The 15,764-nt window shown below is 38.2% G+C and overlaps 2 protein-coding genes across 8 annotated transcripts in view; one reads left to right on the top strand and one right to left on the bottom strand.

The window, feature by feature from the left end:
- ROBO1 (roundabout guidance receptor 1) overlaps window positions 1-15,462 on the top strand; it is a 587,586-nt gene extending 572,124 nt beyond the window's left edge. For all 4 annotated transcript variants that reach the window (XM_081199572.1, XM_081199571.1, XM_081199573.1 and 1 more), the window contains 3 exons: window positions 10,349-10,657; window positions 12,764-12,960; window positions 13,808-15,462. In XM_081199572.1, the coding sequence (XP_081055698.1) occupies window positions 10,349-10,657; window positions 12,764-12,960; window positions 13,808-13,822 (521 nt within the window). In that variant the 3' untranslated portion in view covers window positions 13,823-15,462. The remainder of the gene's footprint in view (window positions 1-10,348; window positions 10,658-12,763; window positions 12,961-13,807) is intronic.
- LOC308590040 (uncharacterized protein) overlaps window positions 1-15,764 on the bottom strand; it is a gene marked incomplete at its 5' end in the record, with an annotated part of 378,432 nt that overhangs the window by 327,429 nt on the left and 35,239 nt on the right. The window lies entirely within an intron of this gene.

Genomic DNA, 15,764 nt, shown 5'->3' with positions numbered 1-15,764 from the left:
TAAACACTATGTTCAGATGTGCACACTTCTAGTGAAAATACTGTATTTTTGCAAAGCTTACAGTAAGTTACATTAAGTGAAAAGTATCTGGTGTTTCCTGATGCTATACATATTCAGCATAGCCTATCATAACCATCATTTCTGTTTTCAGTCTGTCCTGAATTCTCCTGTACACACATACATTAAAAGTGCATTTGTTTTCTCTAATACCCTAATCAGCCATTAACTGTCACTATTTTTTTGAGAGAAGACTGCAAAAGGGTACAATAGTGGAAAATAATACATGCATGAGATTAAAATCTTCATTAAAATAAATCCTCCGTAGTGTAATTTTTCCCATCACAGAAACAATTTAGCATTAAAATAGCAGGCAGCAAAATCGTTGAATTTTAATCCTAACCATAGTATTGTTCCAAGAGGTTACTTTGTGCACCAAAAGGCAGAATCTAATCATCTCCTCTCATGCCTTCACACACAATATCGACTCCTGCTGAAAAGGTAATGCTTGTATTCTCTGGGGAGTATAGAAGGATAATGCAAACATTGTGATGTTGTCTAGAGAGAGCCTTTAATGAAAATGCCTCAGGAGGGCCAGCTTTTATTAAACCACCACCTTTCAGTTTTATAAAACAACCAAAGGGCTTTGTTGGAAATTCATGTAAGATTTACCCATCTTGTCAAGTTTTCTAAATTCACTAAAGAGGAGGGGTTGCCAGCAGCAGTGGCATCATTCCCCCACCTCCTGGTTCTCAACAACAACAATCTGATTAGGACTTTCATTACCAGTCAGAAATTTTTCAAAGAGGGGCATCATTTGCCATTATCATATGAAAGCCTAATATTATAGATACTTATCGAGGGTTACAAGAAGGGGTTTTCAAGCCACTTCTCCCTGTGATTCCTGCCACTTGACAGAAAAATTTAATACAAAGCGCACAGCATGATGAGCAAAAGTAATTTTGCAATGAGTGGTTGTCCATGCTATTATCTGTACTTTATTCTGAGTATTTTCTCTACTAGCATCTATCTGATATTAGACTACATTAAATACTGGCATGACACAATGCACCTGGGCCTCTTGGCTTCTGCCCAGGCTCCTTTTGTCACTGAAACTGAATTGTCAGAATATTATCTGATTTCAAGAGGTTATTAAAGCAGTTTTGTGCATGCTTGTTTATTTGGAGGGGTTTTTTTGTTTTGCTTTTTGGAAAGTGAGAAATGCATGGTATAAATCCCAGAACTATGCCACTAAGTTTATATTTATGGAACCCTTGTAATGGCTTTTTGTGAGAATTTATAGATGTCTTAACAGGTTTATTAGTTTTAAGTGGGAGCCCCTATGTGAAAAATTGAGTAAGCATCAAACCGTGATATGAAAACATCTGTGCTGGCTAGAATACCAGAAAAGAAATCTTGTCCAGAGCTTTATATAGTTATTTTGGCTTTGGTTTTTTTCTAAAAGAAGAATTAAATAACTGAGCTGCATTTGTTGGTAATTTTCTATTAAAAGTTTTTATACTATGCTAGTCTGCATAGCACTGTAATTTACAAAATTGCAGCTGTTCTGATAAACTTAATCAGTATGTAGTTTGTGTTCTAGTGCATGTGCTTATTTTAGCACATTTTATAATTAGACATGAATTTCCTTGAACCTGTGTGTGATAAGGTGGTCCAGAATATGTAAGCCATGTAGCAACAGGAAATTATTCTCTGATAATTGAAACAGTAATAAAAACTGGCTATTTGATTATTTTTTGATAGAGTATCTATCACACTGTAAAGCAGACAGCAAGTGCATTAAAGTAATACCTGTGTTCAACAGGGTATGGCATCACATACAGTGGTGCCCTGCAAGACGAATGCCTCGCAAGACAAAAAACTCGCTAGACGAAAGGGTTTTTCGGTTTTTGCGTTGCTTCGCTAGATGAATTTCCCTATGGGCTTGCTTCGCAAGACGAAAAGGTCTTGCGAGTTTGTTCGCTTTTTTCTTAAAGCCGCTTGAAGAGGCGCAGTTGCGACGGACCGTGCTTCGCAAGATGAAAAGACTCGCGGAACGAATTAATTTCGTCTTGCGAGGCACCACTGTAACTAATTCCCTCCCATAAGCGGGAAACAGTAAAGCAGACATGTTTGAAACATTTGACCTTTACTAGTTACCCAAGAGTTTCTTGTATTTGATGACATGCTGAGATTTATTTCTTTTCAGAATAAGAGCAGTGCTTTTTTAAAAAAACTTCTATTCAACAATGAATGCAGTAATCTACAGGAAAGCGAAAGTGTTTGCTACAGACCAGCCTTTTGATGATAATAATACTTTTGATGGAGGATACTGATTACTTCATCATATTAACTTGTGTATTTAACCAAAGTTTAACAAATACTTTATTTATTTTTCATTCACTCATCTTTACAGGTCCAGCTCAAGCTCTTCTGATGCTTGAATTGGAGCTCAAATGACATTTTCCACTTGCCAACCCCCACTAGGGCCAATACTTGGGGAGGGGAATCCTATCTCCCCCCCCCCCCATGGTGCCAACTAAAGCTAGTAGCTTCATTTTATTACATTGTGGGGCGAACACTGTCATTAAAATTGGCTCAAATTACTACGTTTAGCAATATACTTACAGTCCTACGTGGATGGTCTCTTTCAGAGGGTGATGCTTGGGGAGTGGTGTTCGGCCCAGGGAGCCTTCAATGTGGGCTTCTGCAGGTTTCCATTTTATCCCCATGCTGTTTGACATCTGCAAGAAACCACAGAGTGGGCTCATGTGGAATTTTGTTCTCAGCAATATGCTCCTTTACGTCTGCAGATGTGGGTAATGGATATGCCGGACTGCTGTCTTACTTCAGTAATGGACTGGATGACAGCCAATAAGATCAATCCTGATACGGCTGAGGCACTCTTAGTGGGTGGTTCCTTAGACCAGATGGATGGGAGGTGGCCTGCTCTTAAGAGAGTTAGACTCTCACTGAAGGAGCAGGTCCATAGCTTGATGATGATGATATAATAATTTATTATTTATACCCCGCCCATCCTGCTGGGTTTCCCCAGCCATTTTGAGCGGTTCCCAACAGATTAAAAACAGAATAAAACATCAAACATTAAAAAAATCCCTAAACAGGGTTGTCTTCTAAAAGTCAGATGGCTGTTTATTATTGACATCTGATGGGAGGGCGTTCCACAGGGCAGGCGCCACTACTGAGAAGGCCCTCTGCCTGGTTCCCTGTAACCTAACATGTTGCAGTTGGGGCATGGGTTTTGCTTAAAATATTGTAAGTCACTTTGCGTTGCCATGGCAAAAAGTGACCAATAAATAATGACAATAATAAATGTTTCTTCTTGCTAGTGTACAAGTTTTATTTAATTGTGGTTTGTGGAAGACTGGGGACCCACAAGTGATATTAACTTTCCTGAATTTAGTTTACACTCTTAGGCATACTCAATATATTAGATGCTTCATTGAACAATTTACTTACATCATTTACCTTTATAAGAAGTTACATTGAGATTTTCTAACTAGAAAAGAAATTAGAAGCTCTTTTGACACTAGGAATGATGGGAATTGACTACAAGCCCCAGCATTATTATTACCCCGGCAGGAAAATATTCTACACACATGATTTTCCAGGGGGCAGAGAAGCACACAGGACCTCTTCTACTTGCTACTACCTTCACTTGTCCTCAAAGCTTTCCCACCTTGGTGCGGGGAAGGTAGCAAAGGGATGGCCAGTAATTATTCCTAAGTGTTAGCCAGTAATGTTCACAGCATATGATTGGTTTTTGTTTCATGACTTTTGTGCTTGTCCATCACTAATTCTGTGTGGCTGGATGTTGTGTCAGTTGCTGGGCTAATTTATTTTTCATGGTTTTTTATTATTTCAAAGGCCACAAAAGGTCAGCATTTTTGTGCTTATTCACAGCTATTGTTCCTCAAAAGGCTGCTGCTTCAGTGATTTTTAAAAATTATTGCTGTGTTCCCAATGAGTTCAAGCAAGTATGCTGTTACCACAAGCCGATATAACCAATCAGATTTGGCTACATGGTGAAGTCAATGAATGTATATAAAGGCACATTACACACACTTCATTGTTTCACCTTGTTGCTGAGCAGTGATGGAACAAACACCTGGATTTTAAAAAGCTTTTACTGCTGCACAACAGTTTCTTGATTCTGTTTAGTATTCCATAATATACTCCCAACATTTTCATTGAATTGTTGCAAAATACTACACACACACACACACACACACACACACACGGAACGGCACTTTCTGAGAGTGCAAAAAAATATTGAAGAAATTCATATGGTTCAGCTCAACAAAACTTACATGTTGGATTCTCATTTGGTAAAAAACCCTTCATATTTTTATTTAGAAGTTAAAGATAACCAGCTTATATACTTCCATTTTCTTAAGCAAACTGGTGGAAACTTACCACCAGGCACAAATTTGTTAATTGAGAATGGCAGATCCCATGGAATATTTGGGAAAGCCATCATTAGCTTAAGTCTTTGAACTATGGTTGTTTGGATTTTATTCTATCACTAAGTGCAAGCTCTCACAAGGTCAAACACTGAGGTAAAGTGTAATTATTTTTATGGGAACTGCAGTCTTCAAAAAAATTTAAGGACGGAAACTTACAGCATTTTTATTTATTTACTTACTTATTGTTTTTAGCAAAATTAATATACCATTTGGTGGCGAGATGGCTCAATTGGCTGATGGTGGGCAGCTCAGGAACCCTATGCCCTCTACTCCAAGGAATCAGGGTCCAAGAAGAGGTGCTTTTGCCCAGATACCCAGGGGCTGAGGGGTCATAGCACTCCACCTAAAATTGTGGTCTTGGATGGTTGCCCTGATTTGCTTTATAACAGGCTTCCTCAACCTCGGCCATCCAGATGTTTTGAGACTACAATTCCCATCATCCCTGACCACTGGTCCTGCTAGCTAGGGATCATGGGAGTTGTAGGCCACAAACATCTGGAGGGCCGAGGTTGAGGAAGCCTGCTGTATACCATAGGGTGATCCATAACCCAGAATCCACCCTGTCCAACAAACAACCAGTAGCCGGGTTGGTTGAGTCAGGATTCACTCCCAATGCCCATGCCAAAATCTTCTGACATCTGTTATCAAAAGGTTGTGGCCTGTTCAAATCCCAAGAGGGTGCCCTATGATTATTATATCTGTGTCTTGGCCTCTCTGCTGGCCATGGGCTCAATGTGCCTGGGCCCACAACTTTTGGGCTGAGCAAAAACTTTATTACTTATTTTTTAGCAAAAATTATATACTGCTTGACTGCAACAGAACCTCTATGTGATTTACAAGAAATATTAAAATAATAACTAAAATAGTTAAAAATGAGTTATTAAAACATTTTAGAAACAATTGAAAAGAGAAGGAAACTAAAAAGAGAATAAAACATGTCAACATCTATGTGTTTGGATATGCTTGCCTTAACAAAAATGTTTCAAACAGACACCAAAAATAATACAGTTGGTTACTGTACAGGCAGAAATAGCCTTCTTGGGTTTTGGATTGACACATTTTTACTGATACAAGGGATTTGTGATCTATATATTTATATATAGATCTATATGTACTACTGTATCTTTAAAAATATATCACAGCAGTTTACAACAATATAAAAATATAAAACAAGACAATAAAATAATGGAAAGTTACAAATCTGCAATATCTTTACATGTAAAGTACACCCAGCTAAGAAATTCAAACTGTTTTAGAAGTGGAAATAATGTATAACAATATACAACATTCCAGTTTTAGACTGAAAATATATCTTATATGAAACTATTTTAATTTTCTTTGACTCTTACACTTGGAATTATTTCACATATCTATTTGCATTTTCCTCTTTCAATTTTAAACTGCCGGCTGGGTTGATTTTTCCTCCCCCAAAATTATTTCTCCCATGGTTCCTATAGCCTCTCATTTAAAGTGTTGAAAATTCACGTAAGGAAGATTTTCCCTGTAGGACATGCTATAAAATAGCATCGGTTAATTGTTTTTCTTTAAGCGGGTAACAATGCAGCAGCAATATGCAGACATGTATAAATGAAATAGTTGAGCACAGCTGACCTTTTCTAGTTACCTCTGGGTTCCATATATTGGTTTGATGTCACTGTGTGATTTATTTTTTATTTCTCACCATGGAGGCCTCCATTTTCTTTTTTAATAAGTAAGTGTGCCAGTTTGCAGCAGACAAGGCAGATTGATTCTGGATTTTCTCTGTGATTTGAGCTGTTAAATAAATACTGCAGAGGTGAAATAGTGTTGACCTCTGAAAAGTTTCCTTTTTTGATTTGAAGGATTCCTCTCAGCAAGGAATGGTTGGTTGTAATGAAAGTTTCTCTACCTTCTCTGCAGGTTGTGATAAAGCTTTCTCTAAAGAGCATATCACTTTGTGGTGGTCATTACTGGCATACATCAAATTGTATTTTTAACCAAAAAATTGCTACTAGGCCACTTTCTCTTTAAATACTATCAGCGTTCTGTTTAATCGCTGTGTGTCACAATATACCCCTGGTTATACATTAAATCGAAGAGTTGGAGATTGCCTAATTTTTAAATGCCTGTCCTTATTACTGTTACATGGGCTATCTTCAACCACATTTTATTATCAGTAGTCTTTCTTCTTGGTCAACATTAGTTCCTTAAAAAGGAACCATAATTATGGGGACACCTGGGTGTCCTTACTTACTTCCTATGTGATTCTATGGTTTCTGTTCATTGGAAAAGTAGGTAATATGCATGTACAGAACAATGTGTGCTTGGTCTTCCTCTATTAAAATGAATTAGCAAGGTCTTGCCTGCCGAGGAAGCTATTTGCAAGGTTGGTTCTTGTTTTTCTGTCTCTAGCCTATTAAGTAGACTCTTGTGCAATCAGACACTAATGTATTTAAAATATATTCAGGATTTTGTAAGAGCTAAGCATTTGAGAGATGGGTGCATCCCTTGGGATTTATGAACAAAATGATGAATTGCATCCAGTGGCATCTCTCCACTGATGTATGGCACTTTGATTCAGTAGGGCCTCCGTCAGCAGTACAGGGAGATAGGTGCCTTTTACCAATTCCCCCTTCAGCACTCGGTGTTTCTCCTAGCCTGCTCCAAAGGTTTGTAGGATCCTTTGAAAGAGAGGGTGTGGGGAATCAGCAAAATTTGTCTCCATCTGAACTTTGCTGATGGAACCTTCCATGGGATCAAGCCAGAGGACATCACTGGATACAATTTGATAGCTCTATTAAAGAATAACATCTAAAAATAAAGATAGCTGTTCAGTGAAATTTTAAGATAGTTCAAGTTCCAGCAAAATCTGTAGGACTATATTATACCACAGTAACGCGTTAACCAGCTAAGACTCAGGACCTATCTTTAACCCAAATCTCTAGAACTGGCACTACTATTGATTTGCTTACAGAATGTTTGTCTTTCTTATTTTCTCCATAACTCCAAAAAGAAAGAGCGCTTGTGTTTTTCATAATTGTATAAAGAGGCATTTTGGACAGAGCAATTGCTGTGTAAGGCTGAGTATTCTGGCATAACACAGCTATGTCTCTGGAAGTAAAGAACTCTTCACACAATCTTCATCTTTCCAGTCACTTAATTCTTATTCATTTTAACCAACAAAATCACAGGTATCACTGAGCAGGATGGGGTGTTATCTCCTCCTGGAAAGTTAGGACTCCAAACTGGCCCAGTTTTTAGCAGCATTATGGCAACCAACTATTCAAATATTTAGAAGTTTAAAAATAATTATTCTCCTAACTATAGTTGAGCTAGGTATAAGTTATAAACTTATAATCCCCGTGACGGGGTGAGCTCCCGTTCTTCGGTCCTAGCTCCTGCCCACCTAGCAATTCAAAAGCAGGTCAAGTGCAAGTAGATAAATAGGTACCGCTCCAGTGAGAAGGTAAACGGTGTTTCCATGCGCTGCTCTGGTTCGCCAGAAGCGGCTTAGTCATGCTGGCCACATGACCTGGAAGCTGTCTGTGGACAAATGCTGGCTCCCTCGGCCTACAGAACGAGATGAGTGCGCAACCCCAGAGTCGTCCATGACCTGACCTAAATTTACCTATGTATATAGCAGGCTTACAGTTCCAGCCTCTTTCAGCAGGAATTACAATATTTTAAATGCAAACTATGTCTTCCACGGCTGGAATTACTCCTATGGTACACACACACACACACACACACACACACACACACACACACACGTACCCACCATATAATTGTTTAAAACAATTGTTTAAATGGTTTACAGTTTTTGAAAGTTTTAGTGCTGATCCTCAAGATTTTTTTGCATCATATCAATGCTTCCAATAACAGAAAGCCACGCTCATTTTTTCTCATCAGCTGTATAATAAACTTTTATTCATATGTAAAATAAAGTGGAGAACTGTTCTTTCTACTAATAAATGCCCTATAGACATTGTTGCTGTGGAGAAATTGTCACAGGTTTATTAGAATGGTTTCCTGTTATTTCATTGGCCTTTTTTATATTTCTTGGTACATTCATAGCCAAACTATATCTGTGTTCTTTTAATTTTAATCTCTACAGTAGTGTTCACTGGCTCTCTTCTCCCTTTGTGCATGTTGGCTGACAGGAAATACCTGACAGACCCATTAAATGGAAGGCACAGCTGCTCTGAGATTTATAAAGCATTGTTATTTCCTTTTTGGGACACATTTATTGCAAACTGCAGGAGCAGGGATTTTAAAATTTCACTCTTCCTCATTGTGCAATAGATGCACTTGGGATGAATGCTTTACAAGCACATGACTATTATTTACACCTCTCATGGACCCATTTTCCACAGCCTGCTCCTTTTGATGTATACCTGTCATTGGCAACCAGTGCTCTTGATGCAAAGCAGCCTTGTATCTTACTTTCCTCAAGTGGGCTTTGAAGCCTTTCTGTACTTTTATGATACTGATGTGTGCTATTATGCATCACTTAACAGCATTTTTATTTTTAAGCTGTTAATTGTTAATGAAGGAACAGAAATAGCATGAAGAACACATAGCTGTATTAAAAAAAAGACTGTTTCTGTTGTTCTTTATATTCGAAAGCTATATAAAAACGAACATTGTTAGGTTCTTTGAAGCTTCAGTGCTCCACTTTTCATTCCCTCCCTTAAGTGTCACATTTGTCTGCTTCTGAATGCCATATATCTTTTTTGCCAAGTGTATATCCAACATACAGACCTACAATCGAGACATTTTCCCTTCAATGAATACTATTTTAAAGTAAGATTTGCACACAGGAAAGCCCTTGGCTTATATTGCCATGTTTCATACAATGAAATAACTATCATTTTTATCAATATTTCAATATGTTTTTACATTTTACTTTATATAAACCAGTTCAAGCCCCAAAACAGTCTGAAGCACGGACAGAGGCTTACAATGATGGTTGAGCTCCATACCCTTTTTCTTTCACACCCCCACCCCTTTTCTAACTTTAAAAAACTATAAATCATACAAAGATGGCAATAAAATTGTTAACATGTTAATAAAAAGTAGCATTAAGTAATCCCAGAAGAAGAGTTATAAAATCTCTTTGATGGCGTTACATTAACAAGAACATTCTGTTATTTGTTTTACCTATGTATTCAGGAACATGTTACTATAATTGTGCGAGGTTGGAGAGCAGAGCCACACTCGCTCCCTTTCCAGTACTATTCACACATTCTAGGCATCTCTGTAGCCTTCCTGAAACACATGCAGAGGCTGTACCTATGAGCAGAACTCTGTGCATGCTGTTGTCACTAGATTGATTTGGAAGCTCCCCTCCCGCCCCCCACTAACTTAGGGGTCTATTTTCTAAAGATTTTTTTGTACTTCTGCAAGCCTTGCATTTCCCCAAGCCTGCTCTGGTATATGAATACAGCGGTACCTTGGGATGCGAACGGGATCCGTTCCGGAACCCTGTTCACATCCTGAACAGAACATAAGACGCGACTGCACAGATGCGCGCGTCACATTTCGCTGCTTCCGTGCGTGGCGTCATTTTGACCGTATGCACATGCGTGAGTGGCAAAACTCGGAAGTAACGCGCTCCATTACTTCCGGGTCGCCGCGGAGCACAACCTGAAAATACTTATCCTGAAGCATATTTATCCCGAGGTATGACTGTAGTGCTTTTTAGCTACATAAGGATCTGAACTTACCAAATGTTTATGGCATTTAACTTTTCTTGGTAATTTCCTAACGCAGAGAGATAAAATTATTCTTAGTATTTCTACACATTTTGGAAGCTAAGAAACAAGTTGATTTAAATGATTTTTAAAAAATGATTTCAGTGATTTTCTCTTTTCACCCTTTTGTAGACCTACCACCGCCACCAGTACCGCCACCTGCTATAAAATCTCCCACTGCTCAGTCCAAATCTCAACTGGAGGTACGGTCCGTCATGTTGCCAAAGTTGTCCTCTATAGACCCAAGAACAGAAAGGGCAGTGGAAAGAAAAGGGCCGGTCTATAAGGGGAAAGAAGGGGCTGATGGCCGTCAGCATTCTGACATGCGGACAAGTTCAGGGGAGCGCCGAGAATCACAGGAACAGCAAAGTGAAGGCAAACCGCGAGGAAACAAAGCAGCAAGGCGAGATGGCACACCAGCAAAAACACATATTCTCCAAGGTGACTTGATACACTGGGCAAATGCTAAAAGCTTTTCCTGCAATAATGACGTTGTCTCCGCTTAGTCACCCAACTAGATTCCCCACTGAAATGAAAGCTTAGAAGAACTCTCTCTTTGTAATATAGGCACCTCCTGAAATTTAATAATATAAAACAAAACAAACAAAAAGGTAGAGCACCAAACTTTGCAGCTAGGAAATGTGAAGGAAAAAACCATAAACAAATAAAAACCTTTAGAAATCTGATGTCTCCTATTCATCCAAACAGCACTGTATCCTGGCATCTCATGGGTTACGGTAACCCCTCAAAAGTAGTTTTCCTTGCATCTTAATCACTTACTTTCTGTCAAAAACGGAAGAGATTAGCTGTTTTTCTTCAGATTCCTAAAAGGAAAAGGTACGGCAAAGCTAACTCAATCCTTTCTAAAAATGTGAAGAGCGTGATAACAAAAGAAAGGTAGTTTGGTTTCGGCATACTTAACTACACACATCAAGCTAGAACGCGTTACAAAAGCCATAAAGGACTCGTTCCAGACAAACATAATATATTTTTATGGCAGCCAGTAAGGCCTGATTGAAGAATGTGTATGAAAGTATCTATATAAGCCTTTGTAAAAGCTGTCATCAAATAAGCAAACCAGTCCTGATACTATCTAACCAGGGCACAAAACTACGAAATATAAATTCGGTAGTAAATTGGTTAAATGGACACAAAAGCAAGACAATGACAATGGGTCACAATAAAGTGAAGTCATTAGCAAGATACACCAAGAATGGTGCTGCAATTGTTGTTTTTCAATTTATATATCAATGGCATGAAAGCCGGTGGCAAAACTTGGTGGTGAAATTGGAAACACTGTTAATGTTTAAGTAATTTTTCACTTAAAAACAGTATTGACCTAGGCTTGTGTGTAATTTGTTAAATTCTGCCTTATCATTTAACTACGAGTTTGACCAAACTGTGGGAGGCAGTGGAAGACAGGCGTGCCTGGCGTGCTCTGGTCCATGGGGTCATGAAGAGTTGGACACGACTAAACAACAATCATTTAACTTCACTGTCACACAGAACAGTTCATTTTCAGCTTCTTTGAAGCATGGTGCCACAATGTACCTGAAAGTGATCACTACAGCCCTTGCAGATTATCCCACACACAGTGAGGAAGGGCTCATGATCATGCCAAATAGCCTTGCTTCCTTTAGCAACTGGATGTCTGGCAGTAGTGTGCAAAACTCCTGCATTCAGCAGCCCCAGGAAATCAGGGCTCCAACCTGCCCTACGTATGTATAGCTGTACTGTATACAGACATAACCCTTTTCACACTTAACACTGAATACATGGCTGCCAAAAAGGTGTGAACAGAAGGTGCATTGGGGAAATGACTTCTTCTGACCTCTTATTGCTCAACACCTTTTTAAGTCCACTATCCTCCCTTATCTCAATCTTCCACCACCATGCCCAGAGTCTCACTGATATTATATACCATCATTCTGGCTGCGTTTCCATAGACATTTGGATATAAGTGCGCTTGAAAACATAGCACAGAGACATGTGTATCCTTGCAAAATGAGAACAGCTAGGCGTTGGTTTTCAAGATCCTCCATTATCACACAGTTGTATGTGCATGTAGGTAGCTCCACCCTTTCCCATTCACCCCAATGTACGCATTCATTCTTGGTCACTTGTTTTCCAGCAGTGTTGTACATAGTAGCCGCTCATGTTGAAAAGCATTCAGGCCAGCATCTTCTCTTAGCTTGTTATTTTGCCCACTTCTATTCTGAGAGAGAAACATTTGGGAGCTTTTGTGTCATGGAAGAGGTCGCAGCGAGTTCTGCCTAAAAAGAAGCCTATTCCTTTCCTTCCATTCATCTTTTTATAATAGCAACTCTTCCAGTGTACATCTAGAGGAGAGAGCAGAGAGATGTGCAGGCACATAGAATGTGTTGGGAGACAGACAAGTGTAATCAACTGCAATTTATATTTGCTATTTCCATTGCTCCAATGCTAAAACAATCACTTAAGTACAAATGCAGTACTAAAAGACATTGTGTGTTTCAAAAGGCTTTTTTGTCTATGGTAATATTAACACATGTGTAATTCTCTCCTTAGAGGATATTCTGCCATATTGTAGACCTACATTTCCAACATCAAACAACACTAGAGATCCTAGTTCCTCAAGTTCTATGTCATCCAGAGGATCAGGAAGTAGACAAAGGGCAGAACAAGCAAATCTAGGTCGAAGAAATGTGGCAGAAATGCAGGTATTTGGAACATATGAGCAAGGAGAGGATGAAGAAGAATTACAGGTAATATGTGTTTCTGATAGTCACTAGGGGGGAATCTTTTGTGAAAATACAAATGCTTATTCCTCAACGCTAGTTTTCTTTTATCCCTTAATTGGTTAGTCTACAGAGACTTTAGATTTTTGGTCTCATCAGGTAAGTATAATCCCAATTGGAGCACTGTTTCATATCTATTTAATCTCTAAACCACTAATCTATGAGCGCCACAGAAATTTTAAGTTCTTAACTTTCGTTACAATTTTTTGTTGCTAATTATATTTAATATAAGGCACAATACAACATTAATGCTGAACACAGCTTATCTCAGTAATTGTGCATGAAAATACTATATGATATCTTATTATAGAAATGAGGCAACAAAATATGAAATTCAAAGCATTATTACTATAGCAATATTATGATGGAAAGATGTACAGTGGTACCTCTGGTTGAGGACAGGATCCGTTCTGGAGCTGCAGTCAGAACCTGAGGTTTCCGCAACCGGAGGGACAGCTTCTACGCACACATGCGCGGTGGTAGAGCACTTCTGCGCATCTGCGTGTGGCAAAAACCTGGAAATATACTTCCAGGTTTGCCGCTTACGTATCCCAAAGTTTACATAAGTGGAGGGATATGTAAGTGGCGGTATGACCGTAATTTGTATTTCCTAATTATATGAAACTTTTTTAAAAAGTGTTTTTACAGTGGTCAAAACTAAGCAGTTTTTAACTACTGCTTAAATCATAATCTACTATATTGTGAAACAAAATTATTTTAGTAAGTATATTCTCCAGAATAGCATAAATTATTCTGAGTGAGAAGGCAAGAAAATACCCAGAAAATACATCATGTGTTGTTGTTTTTTAAACAGGAAACTGAAAGCTGAAGAAGAGATGTAGTGTAACAAGTTTCTGAAATCTGATCAGAAAGATATCACTTAAGATGCCTCAAGTCTGATGATATTTGATGCCAGAAATAATGTTCAGTGCAATCAGAGTGTACAATTCCCCATCTTTTTATGCTATCAAAATCCTAATCTTTATTTTAATGTTATTTTAAAACCCTAAACTTAATGACCCTGTTTATTCACTTTAAATATCACACATTTCCTCTGTCCATGACAGCAGTTAAACTGCTCTTTATGGTGCTACACTAGCTACTTCTTCCATTGTTAGACAGAGGGGGGAGCCTTAAGTTTGCTACCGTTGTGGCCAGTGCAGTACAAGACAAGTATGTCACCAAACCAGTTCATAATCTTATGAATAAACTATCATTGATTGGACAATAGAAAATTGCAAAAAATAAGAAGAAGAGATATCTATGCAGATTTTCTAACCTTCCAGTGCTACTATAGGCTGCACTTGGTGCAACTAGCATTGTATTTTCTTCCAGTAGTCAGATTCCTTTGCAGCAAAAAGACATCACACAACTTGAGTTAGGGTGGTTTGTACTGTAAACACATACCGGTTTTTCAACCCCTGCCCCAAAAACTTTTAATTTGTCTGGATTCTATCATGCTTCATCTGGAAGGTACATTCTTCACTGCAAATGTTCTTTAGGATAGAAAGAAGGCATGTCGAAATGAACTTGGCAGTTCTATCACAAGTTAAGCTTATCAAATACTGAAGCGGTTGTTGGCCTCAACCAGTGCTACTGAAAACAAAAATATAAAAAGCAATGGACATTTTTAAAGCATCGCTGGGAAAGGACATCATCATCATGACTGGCCCAAATCTCAGACCTCTACTTTATAGTGTCAATTCACCTTAAAGAAGAAGTGCCACTTAAAGAAGTTATGTTTTGATCTTGGGATTGTTTGGGGGGGGGGCGGGAGAGGGTTGATTTTTTTTTTTGTAATGCACTGTTTATTTTTTTATTTTTTGGTTTTAAAAGCACAATCACTAAACTTTATTTGTAAAACATTGTAACTATTAACCGTTTTTGTCTTATTGTAAGATGTTACACCTTTGTTTGTTTTTTCATATTTTATTAATGCTCTATGTTTATTGAAAGGTGACAGATGGTAATGGTATCATACCTAAGAATGGGCCATAAACTGAACACTTCCCGTTTTCTGGACTTTAAATTCTCAAGTTTGCTGTGGCCTATCTTGACATTGGATTTCCAATGAAATAGAGCCATTAGTTCCTTTTGAAATTACAGAATTATGTCCTTTGTCTGTAGATTTTTATGATCTCTTTTGTAATTATATAATTTCTTTGTCATCGGTGCTAATGGAAAATTGTGTGTTTGTTTATGGACAATTGTCAGGCCTAGCCGCAGTGGGGGGAAAGGAGTGTTTTGGTATTTACTGAGGGCTAAATTTTTTCATTTAGCTAATTTTTAAGAAATGGTTATAATAGAAAGGGCGTGCAGTACTGAGGGAACAACCATGTGATTAATGTTTTTCATTATGTTCATGTAAGAAACCTCATATTTTAGCCATAATTTTGCATACCGAGGATTCAATAATCATAAAAGTAATTTTTGTCACATTATTTATTAAAAACGTTCTCAAATACATCATCCTTTTTGTCATGTTTCTTGTTTAACCTACAGAATGTATATTTAGGAGCTTTCTCATTGTAATAATAAAAATAACACTGACAAATCATATTTTATTGTACATCAAACAAATGCCAGTCCCATTTTAAAGACCCTTCCTTGTGCTCTGTGCTTCAAGACATTTTCTCCCTTTGTGGGAACACTTTGGTCTAAGTCACCCAGTGTCAGAGCTGACAGACAGCTTCTGCCCTCACTGCAACCGTGACCCCAAGTTCTGCATTGTATTTCGTGAGTAGCAACATTTTGTTATATGTGGTGGCGCG

Source organism: Podarcis bocagei (assembly GCF_964188305.1).
Source record: "Podarcis bocagei genome assembly, chromosome: 6".
Taxonomy (NCBI): Eukaryota; Metazoa; Chordata; class Lepidosauria; order Squamata; family Lacertidae; genus Podarcis; species Podarcis bocagei.
The sequence above is the reverse complement of the archived record's forward strand: the minus strand, read 5'-3'. Positions and strand labels throughout refer to the sequence as shown.